Genomic DNA, 21564 nt, shown 5'->3' with positions numbered 1-21564 from the left:
GCTCTTTGTCTTTTTATAGTACAATATGGCACTAAATGCGGGCACAAGGCTAATTTAAAGTCCTCTGTAGAAGGTTTAAATTTGAGAAACTCGATCCGACAATAGACCATATTCCCGGGGGAGTGTAGTTCTGTTCGCAACACGCTCGCACAATAGAATAGCACCCAACCCACTACCAGATGGTTGCTCGATATGCTATTTCACAGATGGCTGAGAGGTTTCTCCATGCAAAGCGCACGCTCTATAGTAGAAACAGCCTGAAACAAAACCGCTTCATGCATGCGCTTGGCTACAACTTGCAGACCAACAGGCATACCCTGTGCAGCCGCAGGGGAATAGTCTCGCAGCATTTGTTCCTCTCTTTCTGACCTTGGTGAATAGACCTCATGCGATAAATCAACCTGATCCCGATTTTCAACCAAGCTCGCTGCTGGTAAAGCGATGACTGGATACTGAAGTAGATTCCATATTGCGGTGTACCCCCAATATGGAATTGCGCCGAGAGGTGGTGCAGTGCTAGGCGTGACAGGGGCAAGAAGAACATCCATTCCCGCTTGGTTCCAGTGCGTGTTGTATCTCTGTCTAAAAGCATCGCGGGCAGCTTTGCGTCCCTGCATTGTTGGCGCGACGATGGACATGTTCTCCTGGCACTGGTTGATGATCCACTCCGTTAGAGGAAGCAAAGGCTCATTGCCAGCTTTGCAGAATGCTTTGATATCTGCACCGGCGTCCTCGAAATAATTTGCGGAGATAATTTGCCATGCCGCATCGTGATCGAGCGGTTCGAATGGCACCAGTTCGACGAAAGGGCTATTCTTAAGGCGATCCTTAACTTGGTCGATAATATAGCGGACCGGTGGAAAGGGCGACACAACACCATCGTCAGCTAATATTCCAACACGAAGGGGCCTTCCGGGAGCTAAAGGCTGTCCCAAGGCAGGCGAGAGGATTTCTCCCGGAATCAGAGAAGCGTCGTCTATCCAAGGTTTCGCCGAGCAGTACACGTTGCAGAAAAGCTCGATGTCTCTCAAAGATCTTGCAAAAGGCCCCAGTGTCCCGGAAATAGAGTCACAACCTGGAGTTGGGACCAATACCCCTTCGCCACTGATTCGACCAACGGTAGGATAAAACCCGTAGACCTAGGCGCGCCTGTCAGCTTAAACCGGACTCAGGATCAAAGCAACCTACTCCATTCAAAGCGGCAGGAACACGTATCGAGCCTCCGATATCACCACCAATGCCCAGTACAGTTCCATGCATCGCCATTAACGCGCCCTCGCCTCCAGTGCTACCCCCAGCCGTCATACCCCGGTTTCTCGGGTTCACCGTAGCACCGTATATATTATTCGATGTCTCCAGATGCATTAAAGATTGAGGCTGATTAGTGCGCGCAAAGACGACAGCACCGAGCTTTTTGAGAGACTTGATTATGTAGGCATCCTCGGTGCTGACATTATTGACTAGCGAGACAAACCCCATATTAGTGCGGCGCCCAGCAATCGAGATCTGCTCCTTGACCGAGACCGGCAAGCCATGAAGCGGTCCGATAGTTTTTCCCGTGCGTGCGAGGAATTGATCACACTTCCTGGCATCGTCAAGCGCTTGCGGAACAAGTTCTGTTAGACAGTTTGTCTATCCTGCGTCAATCTCTGGTAGACTGGAATCGCGAGAGGAAAGGAGAACCAACACACTGGTGTGCGATAGTAGCTCGCTTTCGAAAAGCCATAAGAAGCGTTTCCGAGCTCACGGATCCGTCTGCTAACATTTTGACCAGGCTTGTAGCATCATACTGCTCGGTCAATTCGAGCTCCAGGTCCGACAGAAGTCCGCATGAGCGTGGAACTCCAATCGTGTTTTGCGGTAGTGATTCGAGCGTCGCCTCATCTAGGATTGCAGTCGGCTCAAGAGTCTGCCTCAAGACTTCGAGCGCCAGCTTTGTGCGTTCACCCAAGGTGGACATGATAGAATGGAGAATGCTCTTCGTGTTGGGATATTGGGGTGGACAATTCCAGCATTCGGCATGGACAGACTCCGCTTAAATATTTCGTCGAGCCCGTCCACGTGGCAGTTTGACATTTTCCCCAAGCTTGAATGAGATGGTTTTTACTTGTTGAAGCTGCAGGATGCTGGACGAGAAAGAGACAATCCCGAGGAATCCGAGAGAAAACATTGCGGGGTTTCAGCCCCTCTTTGGGACTAGCGCAGTCGATCGATCGATCTGGAATCCGATTGGCCACTTTTCCACCACGGACTATAAGAAAATAAATGGACTTCCAAGGCACCTTATCTGATGCGTATTTCTCAGACCTTGACATGGTCGGTGAAGCTTGTTGATGGCAGATATTTATATCTTTTGGGCGCCGGTTTCAAATCTGTTTACCCCAAGTACCCGGGTCATTCTGCGAGGTATTACGCCCAATCTATTCACAACAGAAACTCTCAAAATATGGTGCCGGTGATAATAAGTCTTTGATCCGACCTTGGGTAATGGCCGTGAATGCAGTGAATATCAAGTCAGAAGCTTGCGGCCCACCGAATTTGCGGTCATAACCTTTCCTGGAAGATCCCAGGAGATTCCCTGCAGTAATCGCTGTCAAATTTTCACTTTCCTCTTTTCTTCTTCTTCTTTTCCCTCCATCCTTCTTATGTGACTCATATTCCTCTCTCCTTCAATCCACCATTTACCCTGAAGCGCCTAGCCAAGACTGTCTACGATACAATGGCCTTCTCTCTCAATCATTCAGTGGCGGAATTGGGCAGCTCCCAAGTTAATCCCCTGCCTATGTCTTTCACCGAGGAAAGCAGCATCTTAAGTGCAGATCTTCCGATTGAACCTACCATGGATTCTCTGGCCACTTCTCGGATTGTCCTCAAAATTCCTTTTGCACCCAAGCCTACCACTGCGTCACCTGAGCCTGTCCAGTCTTCCTCGTCGACCGCTCATTCTTCTAGCTTCCTTGGTCCTAAATCCCCGACCTTCAAATGCACACCCCTCGTGATCAAAGACGAATGGATCAAGGACGAAGCATCCTCCTCCTCCTCCGACAAGGAGATGAGACCTCCTGCAGGCAAAAGACCCCGCAGATGGCACCGTACCCTCGCCTCGCCATCGGTAGACGGTAGCAACAGAAGCCGCCACCGGTCCATTGCTCCTTCACCTCCATTCCGGCTTCGATCCAGGTCCCCAAGATCCAGGGCCATTTACGAAAGATACAGACCAAATCTCCGCGTTGCGTCTGTTCTTGACACTGACCTTACTGCCGACGGTGCATACGAAACTCACGTTCAGGCTACTCGCAACGTCCATATTGCTAGAATCGAGCGCCTTCGGGCCAGAGAGGACATACAGGAGGCGATTCTGGAATTAGACCGCTTTGAGCTGGAGTTGGCGAAGCAGAAGTTGGAGGAGTGTCGTAAGGATATCTGTGAGGATTAGGATTTGGGGGATTTCTCTCGCGTTTTTGATTTCCTTATGGACAGAATACGTCTGCTTGGGGTCTGGTATTCGGAGTTACTGGCTGGGTGTCAGGGACAGATGATCATGATCCAAGTTGAGATGTTTGCAGAGGATGAAGTGGATACAGCAGATAGCTGAAGTATTTTCACTGCACTACGTGGCTTCTATTTACTCAAATCCACCTGCAAAATTGCTATGTTTTCTTCTTGTTTTCTTTGTTAGTAAACTACCATATAATTTAGTCCTCTCTTCTTACTGATCATCTACCGAAAAGCAAAGACAGGGATTATTTCAAACAACCAACCTTTCAGTTCAAATCTTTGCTTCTTGTTGCTTCTCCTGTCAGCTCCCCGTGGAGGCGCGAAACCCAAATACTATTTGGAATTGCTGGTCGCAAAAAGTAGCTTATGACTGTATGTCTGAGACTACCTTTGACTCTGAATCCACTCAAACCCGAACTCATCTTATTTTGATTTACTCTCCTCGATGTTATTGGCCCCGGAATCACAGCATTTCCTTCCGGTCCGACTTGAACGCCACAAGCGGAAACCTGCAGACACCCACCAGAAGATGACGGATTTGTCTACAGAGCCTAGATCGCAAGCTGACGTTCATGCAAACAAAGAAATGAGACAATAACATGTCATGACTCGGCCTGCGAGCTGCTTAAGTATCGCTTCTCCCACACGGGTTTGTCTTCCTCGCCATCCTCTTCCTCCCTCTTGTCCACTTCCCCGTCTTGCCCGATATCCACTGACCCAAAATGCCCCCCCCCCCCCCCCCCCCCCAGCAGGAAGCTACCGCACGTACAGCCTCAGCTCTCGCTCCGACCTCCTCCTCGCCCTCGAGCACCATCAACAACAAACACCCACACAGTCCTGGCCCCCTTTCTTCCGCGGCAGCCCGACCCTCAACACCTACCTCCCCCGCCTAATCGACTACACGGGACTCCTACGCTACCAATACGTGATGGTCTGGCAGGATCATACCGGCCAGGAGACGCTTGTCGCGAATGCCTACTCAATGCCTTTTTTCTGGCCCGAGCTGGCCGAGTTCCAGCACCGGAAGTCTCATGATTCGGACACCGCCGGCACGGACAAAACATCCCTCCCAGGGGAAGACGGCATACGAGTCCTCGACACCCTGCCCGACGGGGGCTACGAAACGATCCTCGCACGCGCAGTGGAACAGTTCTTCGTGCGCCAGAATCTCCCTGCGATGTCTCCGCCCTTGACGCATGACCAGGCGCGGGATATGCCTGTGCGACGACGGCGTGAAGCACCTAATGCACTTGTCGTTTTGTCAGTAGGTGTATATCAGGAATGGAGAGGCCAGGGACTTGTCGGCCGGATGGTGGAGTTTCTGAAGGATGTAGCGCGGAGAGATGAGTTGGGAGTGGTCATCACGCCGTTGCGACCGGCTGCGAAGGTGGGCTTTCCGACTGCTGATACTGTGGAGTATTTGGGCTGGAGGAAGGAGACGGGACCTCAGGGGGTGGTGCTGCTGCTGGTGTAGGGGCCCCTTTTGATCCGTTGCTCAGGAAACACGTCGCTCTGGGCGGCCGGGTCGTCAGGATAGCAAGGAGCAGCGTCTCGGTGATGGGGGACGTTGCCGCGTGGGAGAGCTGGACCGGAATGGATATTCGAGACTTGGTGGCGTCAGAGACGGAAGATACAAAGATGGAGAAGGTCGATGCCCGAGGCTTTGTGCATATTTGTATTCCTGGGGCGTTGGTCCCTGTGAGATACTATTTGCGAAGTGAGCAGCTTGTTTATGCTGAGCCCAGTGTGTGGGTGTATCACGATGTTACCGATTCAAGGTAGGTTTTATAAACGGTGACTAGGAGCGAGGTAGCTTTCGAATAAAAGGGATAGGATTCATTACTACATCTACACTTCCTCCACACCTCATTCCAATTTCAGTAGCCCCCGACCGATAAAGTGATTCTGCAAAGTCGTAGAGAATCTTTTTTGGCCAAACTACGAAATCACCAATTCTTGAATATCAGGACCTGAAGCAGCCATGTTAGCCCGTTCATAACCGACTGACGATGTCCACTTACAATATTTCCCATCCAATCCTTCGAATCGAATCTCATTCTCATCTCCATCAGCAAATTCCGCATGCACAATGCTGGTGCCCACAGAAGTACCAGTCGAACTGAAAGCCACCTTGTACGACTTGTCATTCACAACCACAGCACAGTATCTCTGGGACCCATCGCCATTGCGATAGGTAATCTGCACAGTATGCTTTCCACTCCCAGATGCAGAGACCGAGCTGAATGTCAGAGTTCCATTGTCAGGACCACCGAGATATCCTACCCTCTCATCGGTCACAGTACGGGCAGAGCCGCCAAGTGTGGTGTCATCTGAAACTGCAGGGAGCGTGGTGACCGGCTCTGCAGTCTCCCAGCTTCCATCTGTGAATTTCCAGGCTGATGCGTCATTCTACCAATATTGTTAGAGCACCACTTATGAGGCTGATCAATCGGCTTACCAATGTTGCTTTAGTTCCTGAGATGGTTAACGGGAGCCAAACATATGTTGATGAAGCTAGGTTGCCAGGCACCCAGCGATCGCCCATATAGCTGAATGGTCAGCGCTTGAAAGGATACCGGAGACAAGGAACAAACATTACAACGCCATCCTTCTCTAGGATATATGTTGACTGCGAGGTGAACGTTTTTGACCCTTCGGGTGCGAAGTTCGTCCACTCGGACCAGGGCTGTAGATGTTAGTTTTCAGCCGCTATTTTGGGACATTAGGAATCTTACTCCTGAAAGGTTCGTTGCCGTGGTGTATCGATTGTCATTTGCATCTAGGAGCTAATCAGCATTTTGTTATCCGACTTAGAACCTTGGGCAATATTACCCCATCCTAGAGATTGGTTAGTAAGTTGCTATTGTAAGCGTCTGTTGATTAATCATGGATGTCTTACCAGTCAGCTGCGATCCGAACATGAAATATGTATCACCGCTCTTGTAGATCGCCGGGGATTCATAAGTCTCGAAAAGATGGACCGGCGATTCAACGGTCAGGTAATCCGCAGAAAGAAGGTCGATCCGGAGCCCATTGTCTCTCTGTCGAAGTTAGAACTGCATTTACTCGGAGCTCTCACTTACATCTTCCGTCAACAGATACGCAGTCCCATCGGTATCTACGCGCCGTTAGCCTAGTATCAGCAATCAGGTGAACGAGGCCTGCCTTTGAACAGCCCTAGGTCCCGAGAAACATATCCGAGAGGGCGCGTCGAGTTGCTGCAGCGCGTTAGGCCATTCACTTTCACCAACAGAAGGAAACATACATGTATGTATAGTCTCCACAAACACTCGAACCAGTTGCGACACCAGCTTTTGCATCGCCATAATCGCTGGAGTCGATGTGCATCCACATGACATATTGCTCGGTGTCATCATTGTAGATAACCTTGGGTCTCTCGACAATCCGCTGTGGTCCTAAGTCTCCTGACTCCTGAACAGATAGGAGCTCATTGACGAACTCCCATTCAATCAGGTCCTAGAGCTATCAGCGCGAGCACGATCAATTCCCAACGAGACATACCTTGCTTGAGTAGCAATTAACCGATTGAAAGTACGTGCCATCCAGCTTGTTCTCTCCAATCAAATAGTAGGTTCCGTCAACCTCGATTATTCCTGTTATTGTCAACTTTCCGACAGCTGAGTCAGGACTGCGTTACGTACCGGCACCATGGGCTTGAATATGCTGGTCCGTTCCAGCTGCCGTCCATGTGGCTCCGGAAACCTGAACAGCTGTCAGTCGAGAACGAACATGCGAATCTAGCTCCATACTATATCCAGTGAAGCTTCGATGGACGATGCCAGGAGAATTGCTGCAAACGAGCCAATACGCAGGATCTGCATTCTGATCAGGGTGCTCTGAAAATATGCCGATCGACAGGTCACTCTGTTCCTCGCGAAGGTATTTGTACTTTTCTGCAAGCTGCCTATGCGGGCAAATGGCTAGTGAGACATCCTGTAGGGTTCCCCGCCTGTTAACAGTTAGAAAGCCTGTTCAGGAAGCAATTCGCCGATCGCATTGACTTGGTTGGTGGACAATTTACCGGTTCATGGATTTTATGCAGCTGTTGCATGGTTGTGCTTGGTGTTTGTCCGGACCGTACAGAATTTCTGCGTCCATTTAACCGAGATGTCTGTCAGTTTCTCAGTCCTGCAAAAGTAGTCGAACATAGCGCAGCGAAGTTCATGAACCTGCCGACTGCAAACCGGATTATAGAGGCTACGCCCCTCTTAGCGCCCGCCAAGATCAATCACCCCACACTCTGGTTGAAGAATGACGTTGGCAAGATCGTGAATGGAATGCGGGGGAAATACCGTATGACGGTCCTAGTTCTGACTTCCAGTCAATATGGACACTTTGTTTATCAAAATAGCCGACTATTGAGGCGAAAGCATCCAGCTTTGTCAGTTTAATACCGGACTCCTAGAAAACTTTGACTTCAAACACAATCTGGATCCTCAAATTAGGAGCCATGACTTCTTTAACTGGAAAATATGACCCGTGGGTTCTGCGCAAAGTTAAGGATAGCGGCAGGGATAAACCTAGATATCCTCGCATGCCTCGGAGGAACAAGTGAAAAGCACTGGCACTATCAGGGCAAAAGAATTCTAAACAGCAAAGATAAAAAAAAAAAAGAAAAACTATAAAAAAAAAGAAAAACTATAAAAAAAAAGAGAGATTGAAAAGAGAGCCTGTTCTGGCTTTTCCTCAGAAGCCGCGCCAGCTTTACGCACTGCATATTCCCTTGCCCTAGTGTCCAACTTAGCAGAACTCCAAGCATAAAAGATATGCGACAGGACCTCAAGCGTTTATGAAGATCAGTGATGCAGAAACGGATGCTCTAGTGCCACCTTATTATTTATCCTAATAATTCGTCTGATGATCAAGTTCCTGATCGCTATCAACTTCCGCCCGTGCTGCCCGTGTTACCACTACTGAGGGCGAGGGAGTCGGTAATTGGAAAAGGGGTTGACTCGGCATGGAGACAGCGTCAACAAAGAAATCTACACCCGACGCACTAATGCGTTTTACATTGACCAAATTCTGCATAGTATTTATAGGTACTGTCGAAGTAATCCACATATTTCCTTTGGTTATTTTACAATAAATTCCTACACAACCGAGGTGTATCTCTGGCAGTAGGTATTTATACCTACCGAGTGAGCATACAAGACAACTGTCTGTAAGTCTGACCCAGTCTATATTGGTTATCCTGTTGCTGTGCCTTCTGAATGAACTTGAACTGAACACAAAGAACAGAACTAAAGAATCGATGCTGCCTAGTGATCTATTCTAGATTAGTCCACTCGAGCGCTAAGCCTTCAGGGTCCACCTGTCGACCCGATTCTAGATGCGCCATCCTCCATAAAGCCAACTAATCAAACGAACTAATCCTCGTGATTGGACAAATACTGCAACTAGGTAACGCGAAGCTTTTCCCTTCAAGACAGGATCCATTCATTGAGCCCCAAACCCACACCACGAAGGGTGGCTGCCTTACTAGGGGCAATTTCTAGGCTGCCGAATTCGATGGAGATTTCCCGTTGTTTGTTGATTCAGGCAGGAAAGACTGATGCCCGCGGGCCCCGAATAGAATGGCTGTCGTAGGTATTCACTACCAACAGATCATGCGTGCAAAGATCAGCGAGAGGTTCCGTTCATCGACCCCCGTGACTATTAATACCTTGTGCTGGGTGTGCGTCCCTTCCCTCTCTGGTCGTGGCTTTCCACCTGAATATCCCCAATTGACCTTCTCCGCATCATCGTGTCTTTATCAATTGTCCGAGTTTCTGAGAAATTGAGTGTCTCTCAAACCTCTGCTTCATGGATCGACAATGGGGCTCCTTAACCTCCATCATTATGGTGTGCCAGGCGTGAACTCTCCCCGTTACGCCGTCTCAAAGTTGGCTTCGTTCTCAGCTTTGATCATATCAATCATCCTTGTCGTCCTGTTCCTCGTCCGTTACTACTTGCTGGAGGCCTTTCTCATCCGTCGCCTCTATGGATCGGTCTACACGAATCTCAGCCTGGAGAACCAGCGTGGCTTCATCAACCACCACATTGCCGGCACCATGAAGTTCCTCATTCTCATTATCGCAGCATATCCCTTCATCAAAGTCATCGTCGGCAATTCCACGTTCCACACCCCATTTGTTCGTGGCTCCCCTGTGATGATGGGGGATATTTTGATTGTGGTCGCACAAATGCTCATTGGCATGTACGTGTTTGAACTTCTTTATCGGACGAGATTGTCACCAATCGCCGTCTTGCACCACGTGGGAACAATCATGATCGGTCAGTCCGCCATTGCGATCGGGCTAGATCGAATGCAAGAGCCGGACGCTGGAATTGAATTCATGCTTTGTACAATATGGGGTACGTGTTTTCTTTTACTTCAGGAGGCGCCAGGCTCACCAAAGCGGTCGTAGGTGTCTTCGATATCATCTCCGAGTTCTTTCCACATGTCGCCATCATCCTCTATCGCATCTACCCTCAGCGACATCGCTTTCTCAGTCGAGTCTTTCTGTCGTCTTGCATAACCACCGCATTCGGTACCTTTTGCGAAACCGTCGTGATAATGTTTCTGTTCGGATGCCTTTGGGATCGCTGGCAGGTTGCCTTCAAAGTCACAACGCCAATTCTTCACATCGCTTTCTCGGCCGCCCAGGTCCATGGGAGCGTTGTTTTCTGGCGCATGTACAAACGGCAGCAGAGATTTCTTAACGAAGAGGCTGGCCAGGACCTCGTGGGGAGTGAGAACACCGAGGGGGATGAGTCGGAAAGCAAGGACAAGCCGTTGGTTATGCGTGGATATGTAAGGCCTGAAGTATGATTTTGTGTCAGACCATGTTCGATTGCCTTGCTCTTTCTTCTGTGCTGACTTTGTTTCGTGTCCTGTAATTGTCTTTTTTTTTTTTTTTTTTTTCTTTCTTTTTTTTTCACCTCCCTCCCCCCACCCCTTCCTTTCGCCTTCTCCCTTGGCTTTCGCTTAATTTCGATATAATCTAGGCCTCATGTACATGGATTTTGTTAGATATCGACGGGGAGAAACGATTCTCAGAGCAACAGAGTGAGGAAATCAGAAAGCTTTTCCAAAAGCCCTTCCGCCCCGATCATCCTTTCGGAGCACTCCACTCCCCGCCGGTGGAGTCCATCGAGCCGTCTCGGAATCATCCCGAACCCGACTTACGGGTTATCAACAAACACCAGTAGCCGTAGAAGTGCTTGAACATCATGGCAGGATAACCTACCTCCTCCCTGCGGCATTTGTATTGAGTTTAATTCAAGCCTTTGGACTTGTAGTTCAAGGTGGGATGCCGTGTCTTTCATTATACAATTAGACAAATGCCTTAAGATCGATAGTTGCACCAGACGTTGGAAAAGGTAGATAATGAAAGGGTTGTAGAGCACAGCTACAAAGCAAATGAACCAAACGCATGGATAAAGAAAGCATGGACAGAATGATTTTACCGGGATTGGTCCGTTGATATGGTGGAATTTCCTTTTATTTTTCCCTCCAATACTATTCGAAACACAACTGGAGAGTTTATGGCCTAGCCATGTCACCTGATTATCACTATATATTAAAGGCGTCGCTTCTTTGTACCATCAGTCGATTCTAGATTCACACACAGCCATCTCTAGAGAGGTCTTGGTAGTTTTTCAAGAAGACAAAAACCAGAACCATCATGGCAAACAGTCCTTTGGGTGGCGGCATCTCGTCTCTTCCGTTAGAGCTGTATGATAAGATCGTAGCGTGCACTGTGGAATCTATCAACCATAGGAATGACCTATGGGGTCGTAAATCGATATATGAAGACGTTCCCGCAACCCTGAAACGCCTTCGACTGGTGAACAGATCATTCTACTACGCCTCGACTCGCCTGCTCTTTCGTCGGATCGACGCCTCATTAAGGGGCTCGTCCGACTCACTTGCCAATGTGGACAAGATTGCCCGCAGCGACTTCGCATCGGTCGTCTCTAAGCTTATAATAGGCTGGGGAGGACCTTGCTCGTTGGATGAGGCAGTAGAATTCTATCAGACTCTCCCAGAAATTTTCTCATTATCCCTAACTCGATTTGAAAATCTACGATGGCTTGCGATTGGCAACAAAGCTTCCTTCGTAGTGGAGCAACCAGCTCTAACCGAACGCCTGCTCAAGGCACTGGCAGATCATCCACCCTCACGACTGGAGGGCCTCCAATTCGATATTGGTAACGTTCCATGCACAAACAGGCGATTAGCATTGCTCGCGCCCGTCATGTCAAACCTGCGCTATCTCTACCTTCTTTATTCTGACAACTACATATACGCGGGAGATTCAGGTCTCTTCTCCGCTCTACAACATGGGCGTAACCTGCAGCATCTCTGCATTCGAGGTCTTTTTCATGATGCGAACGCTTCATTGGATTGTATCCCTGCTGAGGCCCCTCTCCGCTGTGTCCAGATTGCGTATATGAATATTTCTTTCGAGGGGATTCGCGCGATCCTCAAATTTGCAAGGACTCTAGTCTATCTAGACATAGCGCGCGTCAACCTCACAGGTGGTACCTGGGCAGAATTGGTAGAGGAACTGTCGAATTTGCCACTTCTTAGCAGGGCTTTTTTCTACCGTTGCTCTTATGCGCAAGAGAGAAATAAAGACCAGGATGCAAAGGATTCATGGTCGATGAGAGCCCTTGAGCAGAAATTCAAATCCCGTCCCAGCGACATAATTTCGTGCTCTCACCGTGACGTCGTTAAAGACTTTCTTCCCGAGCATTGATTTTTCCCCGTGCAATCTTACTTCGATCTGGAGGATGCCACGCTAGTGAGATCCATGTCTCCCCATTCAAACATTCCGATTACTGTCTCAATTTAACAACAATGTAACGAAATATAAATGATACCTAGAGCGGGACCTCACGTCCTGAAATCTTGTAATCGAGCAATGTCTTTTCTCTTTCCTCACAAACCCAATGGCCCCTGACTAGGGAACTAGACCAACTATCAGGAAGCTGGTTGTGAGCTATCTAGTTTATGTGAAGTCCAGCAGGCTCTATGATTTACAGGAGCTATACTCTGCGGAGTACCTGGATAATTAATTCAATTCCAACTTTATTTTCACAACAAACTCCAGTCACTTCTACTCCGATTGGACCAAACAGGACCAATGCCCCAGTAACACCTGTGTTTAACCAGCCACAATTCAAACACCCCATAAGCTCCGGTTACATCACCACCCAGCCGCAAAGCGGCAAAACCCACACCATCTTCACCGGGCGAGCCCTAACGCTCCCGCCCCACCGATCCATATATAAGATCAGGACCACCCGGACGACGATACCACTTCTGCCCCTCATCCCAGAGAACCCCTCAATCCCTCAAAATGGTCTACACAATCGTCGTTCGTACGTATCCCCTTCCCTTCATCTTCACCGTCACTATCCAGATCTCTGACCACTAACCGTCACAGACATGCGGGCCAAGCCCGACGAGGAGTCCATCTCCAAGCTGCACGCCAAGCTCATCGAGGCCTCGGGCGTCTACTCCAAGGACAAGGAGACTCTGTCTTGGTTCGTGATGCAGTCGGTCCACGATAAGCAGGACTTCTGCATCGTCGAGCGCTACCTCAACGAGGGCTCGCAGAAGTACCACCTCGAGAACCCCTACTGGAAGACCTTCGATCCCTACGTCATTCCCCTCCTCGAGAAGGAGATGGATCTGCGACGCTTCGAGGAGATGTGCTAGAGGGCTTTGGTTACTCGATATATTGAGTTGAAGGAGGATGGATGTATATATTTTTATGCTGCCGAGAATACCAATTGCGATTGCCGTGTCAGGTGTCGAACATTGAAGCAGTGTTTGGTGTTGTATTCGGGTCTTTTCATGAGGCTCCTGATTCATATCGCAGATTATGAAAAGCTCGTATGAATTCAATCCCATCCCGACCGACGACCGGCAACCCGAGACAAGCGCGGGGCATTTCGGGATGATCGGTGCCTGCAACGGAAGGCGGTCGGGGCGGGGAGATGACATAATATCTTCTCCTTCAGTATCCTATTCCGGTTAGGCCGTGTCAATCTCCCGGGAAATCCCCGAGGATCCTCCTTTATGCCTCAGGCATCAGTCATACTCTATATTCATTCTCCTATCACTTTATATCATTCTTTTTGTTCTTATATGTTTTCCCAAGATAGGTATTGAAAGTGATAGTATGGTAGAAGGGGAAAGAAGTAAACAGAACCTAGGACTATGCTGCAATTTTGAAGTTCTCCCTCCAGAAGTAGGCACCAAGAAAGCAGAAATGCTATCTCTAGCAGTCAATGTGTCCGCGTCACGCCTCAGATTTTCACCGTGCGTCCGACCGAGGTACCCTCAGCCGGGGATCTAACATTCCGGGACGTAAAAGAGAGCGTATTCTGTCCTTCCGTTCGTACCGAAAAGTGGCCGTGGTTTCCATACAAATCATATATGGTGAACCAAGCATTCGCGTCCCAGTTATTCCACCAACTTGTGTACCCGCTAAAGAAAAGCAGACGGGTAAGACACAAGGCATTCACTCGCTGATTGACCTTGATTTGCGCGTATCTGTAATATGTGGTGGAACCACTCCAGGTGTAAAGACCGCGTCTCACGGTCATTTCCTTTCCCACGTCGAACATGTAGAATATAGAAATGTCATTTTTGCCCGCTTTGAGGTAAGCAAAAGAGTCCTGCATATCACTCGATCTCACAACGCCGTTGTCATTCCCGGTGGTGTCAACCTGGTGACGATCCACTTTCAAGAAGGGATAATCATGGGAGGAAACATAGTAGTTATCCTGATCCCAACGATATGTACTGCTGTTGGACCCGGTCTGGATTCGCCATGTCCCCTCGGCCGTGTCCTCTCGGGTGAAGGAGACGTTGTCTGTCGTATAGGTAACCGGCTGAATAGCCTCGAGTGTGACCATGGAATCGAAAATACCACCGGTAGTGGTGACGGTGGTTGGCTTGTCCTTGCCCGGCTGGCTGATTTGGGCGGCGATATTTTCGTTTGTGATCTGGGTAGAGGAAACCCAGAAGCCGATAGTTTGTGTGCCATCGGCGATGGGATCGACTGGGGCTCCAGCGCGAGGCAGTACGTGGGCAAACCCATTCTCGGTAGTAGAGTAGGTCCACCTTCCCGTCAACTCATTCCTCGAATAATAATTGATCAACTTGATGCCCTCGAGCTCAGCCTTGGTCAACTGGTAATCTGAGTTTCCGTTTTCGTCTGGGTCTAGCAAGAAAGCTTTGATAGACACAATCACCTTCACCTGCATCTGGCCATTTGCAAAAAGGCTGTCCGACGTGCTGTCTCTGGCACTCGTCCTCACATTGAATTGAGTTACCTCCCACAACTTGGCCATTCTTGATGATGCTTGTGATAATTGAACAATCGAATAGAGAGAATCAAAGATGATCGGAAGGATTCGGGTGCAGTAGAGCAATAGAAAGCAGAGAATGTTAGGTTACTCTTTCATACGGATGTGGAGAGGGTATTATATATCTACAATAATCCGTAGCTTATCACCTTAGAGCTTTTCCTGATTTCTTTTGGCAATCTTGGCGTGAGTCGTGGAATTTTGCAAACCCCGACTTCGTGCGGGGCAATTCAGCTGCAATATCCATACTTCATTTAGTCTGCAGGACGGCACGCCAGTAGGTAACGATTGACCGCACAAGGTTTCACTCCAGGCGACCGAACAAAAGTACGCGATCTAAGTCATGGAGGGGGCAAATCGTAGTTATTAGGGCTGTTTTACACGTCAGAGGTCCAGAGCTGCGTAGTGGCGTAGCGGTCCAGTCTCTAGCCTGCTGCGACGAATTCATTAAAATTTGTTCTAGATCGGGTGGATTCTAATAGCTTCAAAATCACTACTTTCTAGTAATACAGCGTGGTGTATATTCTCTTCCATCTCTTTCTTCTCTATACGACCATAGTGTGACGCAGGCTAGTCTCATCATTCGGTTGTCAAGGGTGCGCAGTACTCTGCCTCACACTACATGGATAGATTGAATAGGCCTCCGTGTTCGGGTCAGAAGGAGTCGTATCTATTGGCCCAATTGGTTTGCCTTGGGATGGGGTTTGTGTATCCAATGTAGGACAGTATCAAAGCAACACGAATAACACGAGCCAAAGCAATTCGTGGCTACAACATGCCAAGGTTGCTGTAATATTAGCCGATCATACTCGGAGTGTCTTCTTTGAAATAAATACTTAAGATGTCTTTACCTGGATAGTGTATGCATTTGTCTACATATATGCGAACACGTTTATTGAACCTGATAGGTGGTTCTCTCCAACAATCCCCTTCAGGCACTTGTGATCTTATGGGTAGCTGTTTTAGGAAGATCCCTCTCGATATATTAAGCCTTGACTACTATGTATCTCCACATTAGATCTTAGCGCTACGGGACAAGGGAAATTGATCCGGTCTCAGATGAGCAGCATGGAGCTTGCCAATGGCTCACTTGCATGGAGTCTGTCAGCCAGCCACCGACAGGATCAACGCTGCAGACCCCCTCCGTACGCCGGGGTGAATGGAGAGTTAATTTAGTTTCCGTCAAGGCACTAATCTCGTAGCGCCGGTGGCAAATATTTGCCTCCTCCCCCTCCCCATCCATTTTGATTCCTCATTGGACTTCATCATCAGCTCCTCATTTCCAACTCCCTGTCGACTTATCCTGGCCGGGTAACCTGCACTATGATTCATGCGACTCGGGAGGATGGATCTCTCCCCTGTACGAAGGGGAGAAGGACGGAACGAGCTGAGGAAAGACAGATAGAAGGACAAGCACAAGCAGGAGGAGGATCAGGAGAAAGAGGAGACATAGAAAATCTCCTGTGAATCCGGACCCCGATGGCTGATCAGCACCAGCTCTCTTTCTGATGCAACCCTGATTTTACCATCATGATCTACTCCCAGGCCTTTAACTTCAACTCGTACGTCGAGAAAGGCGTCGACCCCCGCACTGGTCAACACAACTGCACCATCTCTCTCTACGAGATGCCGAATGAGGCTCGCAACAGCCCACCCCTTAAGCTGTCACTTCACTATAATCCCTTGAACAGCGACGATGTTGGCTTGGGCCAGGGCTGGTCCTTCGGCAACATCTCCTCCTACGATCAGGGATCCAAGACCCTGGTTATGTCCACCGGGGAGAACTATAAGGTCACAGAAACCACCAGCTCAGTACGCATGACGGACCAGAAGCTCAAAAACTTCGTGTTCCAGAAGGCGAGCACCACAAGCTACCGCGTCACCCTCAAGTCGGGCCAGGTCGAAGTGCTCTCCAACTTCAACAACCGGACCAGTGTCAGTGTACCTACGGACATTTATGGCGCCAATGGCCGCTCACTCAAGCTCTCCTGGGTATTTTCCGGCTCCCAGCCGCGACTGAGCAAGGTGCAGGCCGACTCGCAGGACCTGATTGAGGTCGCGTACGGCACGAACACCACCATCACCCGGGCCCCTGGGACCGCCGAAGCCGCGACATTCACGCTGGTGAAGCGCAATAACCAGCTGACGGAGCTTCGCCTGCCGCCGGACGGCTCACCAGCCTGGAAGTTCACGTATGCGACCGCGGGCCTGACTAACGTCACCAGCCCGACGGGGGCCACAGAGGACATCTCCTACAAGACGGCGGGCTTCCTGCTGCCGAGTGGCGCGCCAGTTAGTTCCATCCCCTATGTCGTCTCCCACACCGTACGGCCCTTCCATGGCCAGCCCGCCGTCCAAACAACCTACAGCTACTCAGACCGTAACTTCCTCGGTTATGGCGGAGGCCGGAACTGGACCAACGACGGGGACAACCTCTACCTGACGCCGGCCGCCTATGAATACTCCAGCACCGTTCAGGTGGTGGGTGGCACCACCACCACGCGTACGTACAATAAATTCCACCTGTTGGTCAGCAGTCAAGAGCAGAAGGGCACCAAGCAGCTCACGGAGGCCACCACCTACTATGCTCTGACCAACACCGCTTTCGATAGCCAGCCCGCGCAATATCAACTGCCTAGGACCCAGACCACCACTTACCGGGACACCTCCACCGGGGCCTCGCGCACTGAGGCAACCCAGTTCACCTTTGACGACTGGGGCAACAAGACCAGTGAAACTCCCCCGAGCGGCATCACGACCACCAGCGAGTACTATGTCCCCGCCGGCGAGGTGGCGTCGGGCACGGTGGTCTGCCCGGCCGATCCCCATGGATTCCAGCGCTATCTCAAACTGGAGACCGTCACGCCGGCGGCCAGCGCCTATTCGACGCCCACTCGAGCCCATCTTTATACTTATCTCCAGATTCCCACAGCCGTCGATGCCCTGGCAGATTACTGGGTCGCTGCCCAACAGCGGCAGACGACCGAGGACGGCCGGACGCTCTCCACTACGGAATACACCTATGTGAACCAACCCCAGTCCAGGGATCATGGCCGACTGCAGCAGCAAGTCACGCGCTTGCTTAATCAGGATGCCACGACGCACAACTGGGCCTACACCCATGTGAGTCCGGTCGAGTTGAAGGAGGTCACGACCATGAGGAGCTTCGATGGCCAGACCACTCAGGAAGTGACCACGTCTTCATTGATGTCCGGGCTAAGCCTTGCCACAAAAGACCGGGCCGGGACCGAGACAACCTTGCAGCATGACTCGATGGGCCGATTGCTCCAGACCACCACCGCTCCCGGGGCGGCTTTCGAGGCCACGAAAAAACATGACTATGCGGTTCTGGAAAACGCCGTCGGGTGGCGCGTCACGGTGACAGACACCAAGGGCGTGCAAACGCGGTACTTCACAGATGGATTGGACCGCGTGGTCCGGGTGGAGTCCCAAGACGACGATGGTGGGTGGGATCAATATAACGCCTACAACGGCACGTTCCGCGTCATCCGGGAGCGTGAATATAATTCCCTGGATCAGTGCACCAAAGAGGTCGACATCGACTGGCTGCGCTCCAGCGGGACACCCACGGAGCTGCGGACAACCCGCTCGCTCGAGTACGATAACTGGGCCCAGGTCTACAAGGTTACCAGGAGCAGCGGAGCTGTGCAGCTGTCCGAGACCGACCCCATTGCCTTGACCTCAACGGTGAGCAGTGAGGGTGAAGGCCAGACGCGCATCCAATACAATCTGTTCAAAACCCCGACAAGCGAGTCGCTCATCCGACGCAACGGAACGGTCGAAAGTACGACTGAGTATGCTTACGATGGTCTGGGACGCCGCCGGCAGATGAAGGATGGCTTGGGCCGTGCCACGCAGTATAGCTACGATAGCTTTGACCGCGTGGTGCAGACCACCAGGCCAGATGGCAACGCCATCACCACCCAGTACGCGGCCCAGAGCGCCGAGGCCCTACCTGTGGCCATCAATCTCCAGGGCACCACTGGCTTCAGTGAGCAATCTTTTGACGGCTTGGAGCGGCCGCTGCGCACGACCGTCGGCGGGCGCACCATTGCAAATACCTACAACGGCGTTGCCCCCCTGCCTGCCCAAGTCACCGACGCCAAGGGACGGCGCTCCCAACGCACGTACGAGCCGACGTTAGACTACGCGTTGACGGGGCGGGTCACCAGCGACGGCACCGACGCATATCAATATGATAAGCAAACCGGGGATGTCTTAAAGCTGGACAGTTCGCTCGCCGCAGCCAACCTCGGCTATTATCCCTCCAGCTTAGTGTCCCAGGAGACGATTCAAGTCGGCAGTGGGGCCCGCACCCTGCAGTACGTGTACTCGCAAGCTGGGAAGCTTCAAGAATACACCGACCTCAACGGACAGCAGCATGCGATCCAGTATGATGAGTATGGCCGGCAGCGGGGGATCAGTGTAGGCACGCTCAAGACCACGCTGAGCTATGATCAGTCGGACCGCATCACCACGACCGTGGTCCAGGATAGTAGCAAGGGCGTCGTCCTGACGACCAACATCGAATACGATGAGTTCGGTCGGGAGGTCCAGCGGACGGTCTTGAAGGGGACAAAGAAGCTGTCCCAGACTACGCAGTCGTACGGGGCCACAGGGCTAATCACTACACGGAATCGCAGCGATGGTAATGGCACTGCGACGCGACAAGAATCGTTCGGGTATGACAGTCTGAGTCGCTTGGTCGACTACCAGTGCCAGGGCACGCAGCCCCCGGTGGACGAGCAGAACCGGGCGATTCGGGCTCAGCGATTCACGCTCAATGCATACGATGGCTTGACCCAGACCCAGACCACGTTCGCGGATGGCAGCCAGAACACGCAGACTTACACGTACAGCGCCCACGACCCGACGCAACTCGTCCGGATCACCAACACCCACTCCGACGAGCCGGCAACGATCGATCTCCAGTACGATGCGAACGGCTGTCTGACTCGCGACGAGCGCGGCCGGACGCTGGTCTACAACGCGTCGCGTCTCCTGGCCGCGGTCTATGACAGCAAGAGCCAGCTCCTCAGCGAGTACGGGTACGATGCCACGGACCGGCTCGTCCGTCAGAAGGTCCCCAATGAGCCGGACACCCACTTCTCCTACCGCGGGGATACCCTGATCGCCGTCACAAAGGGGGAGCAACAGATCAGCTTTGTTTCGGACGGCGGGGTGTACTGGGGCGAAGTCCAGAAACAAGGGACCACAGTCAACACGCACCTCTGGGCGTCCGACGCCAACCACTCGGTATCCACCAGTGTGGATACGCAGGATGCGGAGCAGATCCACGACCAGGCGTACACGCCTCATGGCTCCAGCCCCGGTGGCTCGGCCATTGGCTTCAACGGACAATGGCGAGATCCAGTCACCGGGTGGTACCATCTGGGGTCAGGCTACCGGGTGTACAGCCCGAGTCTGAAGACCTTCCTCCAGCCGGACTCTTGGAGCCCCTTCACCTCGGGCGAAATCAACCCGTACGCCTACTGCCTAGGCGATCCCATCAACCGCAGCGATCCGAGCGGGCACTGGAGCTGGCGCAACTTTGCCCAGTGGGCAGCGGGCCTGGCAATTGGGATCTTGACCGCAGGCGCCGGGTTCGCAGCGGGGGTAGCCATCGCGGTGGCCGTCAACGTGGGCGTGGGCGTCATCTACGACCTGGCCACTGGGACGACGCCCACGCTCAAAAGCATTGGCATGGATGCCGTGACGGGGGCCATCGGGGGCTATGTCGGCGGCGTCATCGGCAGCAATGTCCCGGCGTCGTGGGCGAACGCGCTGGGCACCGTCGGCACGGAGATCGCGTTGAACCTCGTATTGGGTGTTATCGTCCCCGACCCCTTCGCTACTCTCGGGTCTTCGCAGGAACGCTCCCTCTCCACCACGAGTCGCACTGCCGAACTGACCGCAAAGGATGCGTCTGCGACTACCACCACCGCCACCGCCGTCCCCGGCCGCATTCCGGACTGGTCCCTGGAGAAGCTTCGACAGCGAGGAAGCGCAGCCAAGGATCAAGCCCGGACGGGGACGGGGGAAGACACGGGCGCGTGGGCCGCGAGAAGTACCTCGCGCGAGACGGTCACGGCCGAGGACATCAGCTTGAATACCTTCGGCGTTAGCTTCAATGCGTCGCAACTCGCGCGCCAGCTGAGTCCGAACCACCGGGTGGTATTCAAATAACTGCCTGTGCGTCCACGACCGCGAGGACAGCTAAGGGTATAGTCCGTCAAATGAATAAATATTCAAATTTTTACAGAAATCCTAGCTGCTTTATAAACACCTATCGAGTTGTTATATTTGATAAAGACATATTATAATAAGGGATTTATTTTCTTTTAATGGCCTTGCAAAACAGAGCGTTAATGGTTATAGGTGTTTATTTTAGCATCAATACTTCAAGATACTTACATACTATGTGGTGATAAGATGTCTTAGTGGTAAAATATATAGCACTGATTGGGTCGATTCCATCTGCTTTGGATTTTCACACCTACATCTGCTTATGTTATTGATTTTGTTTCTTTCAACATTTTCTAATTATATTTCAACCTCTCTATCGGGGTCTTAAGTAGATTTAGTATGGGCCAACGGGTATACTTCCTTTGTCTGCTGTCAGCATCACGAATCATGACATCAGGAGTGACTTTCACC

At 51.3% G+C, this 21564-nt stretch overlaps 8 protein-coding genes across 8 annotated transcripts; 5 read left to right on the top strand and 3 right to left on the bottom strand.

Moving 5' to 3' along the window:
• Nucleotides 1-96: 96 nt before the first annotated feature.
• P170DRAFT_396955 (amidase) lies at nucleotides 97-2083 on the bottom strand. Its single transcript, XM_024846145.1, has 3 exons — nucleotides 1688-2083; nucleotides 1189-1632; nucleotides 97-1139 (listed from the first exon to the last, which is right to left on the bottom strand). Exons 1-3 carry the CDS (start codon nucleotides 1958-1960, stop codon nucleotides 201-203), a joined length of 1656 nt encoding a protein of 551 aa, XP_024709257.1. The 5' UTR covers nucleotides 1961-2083; the 3' UTR covers nucleotides 97-200.
• Nucleotides 2084-2719: 636 nt separating this feature from the next.
• Nucleotides 2720-5280, top strand: P170DRAFT_482148 (uncharacterized protein; the record flags this gene model as incomplete). The annotated part of the gene is made up of 4 exons (XM_024853875.1): nucleotides 2720-3413; nucleotides 3737-3857; nucleotides 4270-4968; nucleotides 4998-5280. 4 exons carry the CDS (start codon nucleotides 2720-2722, stop codon nucleotides 5278-5280), a joined length of 1797 nt encoding a protein of 598 aa, XP_024709256.1.
• Nucleotides 5281-5330: 50 nt separating this feature from the next.
• On the bottom strand, nucleotides 5331-7666 carry P170DRAFT_504821 (glycosyl hydrolase family 43 protein). The gene is made up of 14 exons (XM_024854237.1): nucleotides 7541-7666; nucleotides 7269-7468; nucleotides 7161-7221; nucleotides 7021-7112; nucleotides 6764-6975; nucleotides 6664-6716; nucleotides 6582-6616; nucleotides 6398-6539; nucleotides 6331-6336; nucleotides 6234-6277; nucleotides 6093-6184; nucleotides 5957-6047; nucleotides 5520-5907; nucleotides 5331-5468 (listed from the first exon to the last, which is right to left on the bottom strand). Exons 2-14 carry the CDS (start codon nucleotides 7338-7340, stop codon nucleotides 5437-5439), a joined length of 1320 nt encoding a protein of 439 aa, XP_024709255.1. The 5' UTR covers nucleotides 7341-7468; nucleotides 7541-7666; the 3' UTR covers nucleotides 5331-5436.
• Nucleotides 7667-9327: 1661 nt separating this feature from the next.
• On the top strand, nucleotides 9328-10330 carry P170DRAFT_396949 (uncharacterized protein; the record flags this gene model as incomplete). The annotated part of the gene is made up of 2 exons (XM_024846144.1): nucleotides 9328-9873; nucleotides 9927-10330. The coding sequence occupies exons 1-2, from the start codon at nucleotides 9333-9335 to the stop codon at nucleotides 10328-10330; spliced, it is 945 nt and encodes a 314-aa protein (XP_024709254.1). The 5' UTR covers nucleotides 9328-9332.
• Nucleotides 10331-11186: 856 nt separating this feature from the next.
• Nucleotides 11187-12263, top strand: P170DRAFT_469430 (uncharacterized protein; the record flags this gene model as incomplete). The annotated part of the gene is made up of 1 exon (XM_024852631.1): nucleotides 11187-12263. One exon carries the CDS (start codon nucleotides 11187-11189, stop codon nucleotides 12261-12263), a length of 1077 nt encoding a protein of 358 aa, XP_024709253.1.
• A 504-nt stretch (nucleotides 12264-12767) lies between these two features.
• P170DRAFT_451869 (putative quinol monooxygenase) lies at nucleotides 12768-13450 on the top strand. Its single transcript, XM_024851229.1, has 2 exons — nucleotides 12768-12888; nucleotides 12954-13450. Exons 1-2 carry the CDS (start codon nucleotides 12867-12869, stop codon nucleotides 13226-13228), a joined length of 297 nt encoding a protein of 98 aa, XP_024709252.1. The 5' UTR covers nucleotides 12768-12866; the 3' UTR covers nucleotides 13229-13450.
• Nucleotides 13451-13821: 371 nt separating this feature from the next.
• On the bottom strand, nucleotides 13822-14871 carry P170DRAFT_504818 (uncharacterized protein; the record flags this gene model as incomplete). The annotated part of the gene is made up of 1 exon (XM_024854236.1): nucleotides 13822-14871. One exon carries the CDS (start codon nucleotides 14869-14871, stop codon nucleotides 13822-13824), a length of 1050 nt encoding a protein of 349 aa, XP_024709251.1.
• Nucleotides 14872-16416: 1545 nt separating this feature from the next.
• Nucleotides 16417-21235, top strand: P170DRAFT_396942 (RHS repeat protein; the record flags this gene model as incomplete). Its single annotated transcript, XM_024846143.1, has 1 exon — nucleotides 16417-21235. One exon carries the CDS (start codon nucleotides 16417-16419, stop codon nucleotides 21091-21093), a length of 4677 nt encoding a protein of 1558 aa, XP_024709250.1. The 3' UTR covers nucleotides 21094-21235.
• Between the last annotated feature and the right edge of the window lie 329 nt (nucleotides 21236-21564).

Source organism: Aspergillus steynii, assembly GCF_002849105.1.
Source record: "Aspergillus steynii IBT 23096 chromosome Unknown P170scaffold_1, whole genome shotgun sequence".
NCBI lineage: Eukaryota > Fungi > Ascomycota > Eurotiomycetes > Eurotiales > Aspergillaceae > Aspergillus > Aspergillus steynii.
The sequence above is the reverse complement of the archived record's forward strand: the minus strand, read 5'-3'. Positions and strand labels throughout refer to the sequence as shown.

Bases quoted from the DNA above. Each gene is read 5' to 3' on its own strand.
- P170DRAFT_396955 (XM_024846145.1), bottom strand. From the start codon at position 1,960: ATGTCCACCTTGGGTGAACGCACAAAGCTGGCGCTCGAAGTCTTGAGG. The intron at 1,633-1,687 runs GTTGGTTCTCCT...GACGCAGGATAG, and splicing joins CTACTATCGCACACCAGTGT to ACAAACTGTCTAACAGAACT. The intron at 1,140-1,188 runs GTAGGTTGCTTT...AGGCGCGCCTAG, and splicing joins TTCCTGCCGCTTTGAATGGA to GTCTACGGGTTTTATCCTAC.
- P170DRAFT_504821 (XM_024854237.1), bottom strand. From the start codon at position 7,340: ATGCAGATCCTGCGTATTGGCTCGTTTGCAGCAATTCTCCTGGCATCG. The intron at 7,113-7,160 runs GTACGTAACGCA...TGACAATAACAG, and splicing joins TATTCAAGCCCATGGTGCCG to GAATAATCGAGGTTGACGGA. The intron at 6,540-6,581 runs GTAAGTGAGAGC...TAACTTCGACAG, and splicing joins CGTATCTGTTGACGGAAGAT to AGAGACAATGGGCTCCGGAT.
- P170DRAFT_451869 (XM_024851229.1), top strand. From the start codon at position 12,867: ATGGTCTACACAATCGTCGTTC. The intron at 12,889-12,953 runs GTACGTATCCCC...TAACCGTCACAG, and splicing joins GGTCTACACAATCGTCGTTC to ACATGCGGGCCAAGCCCGAC.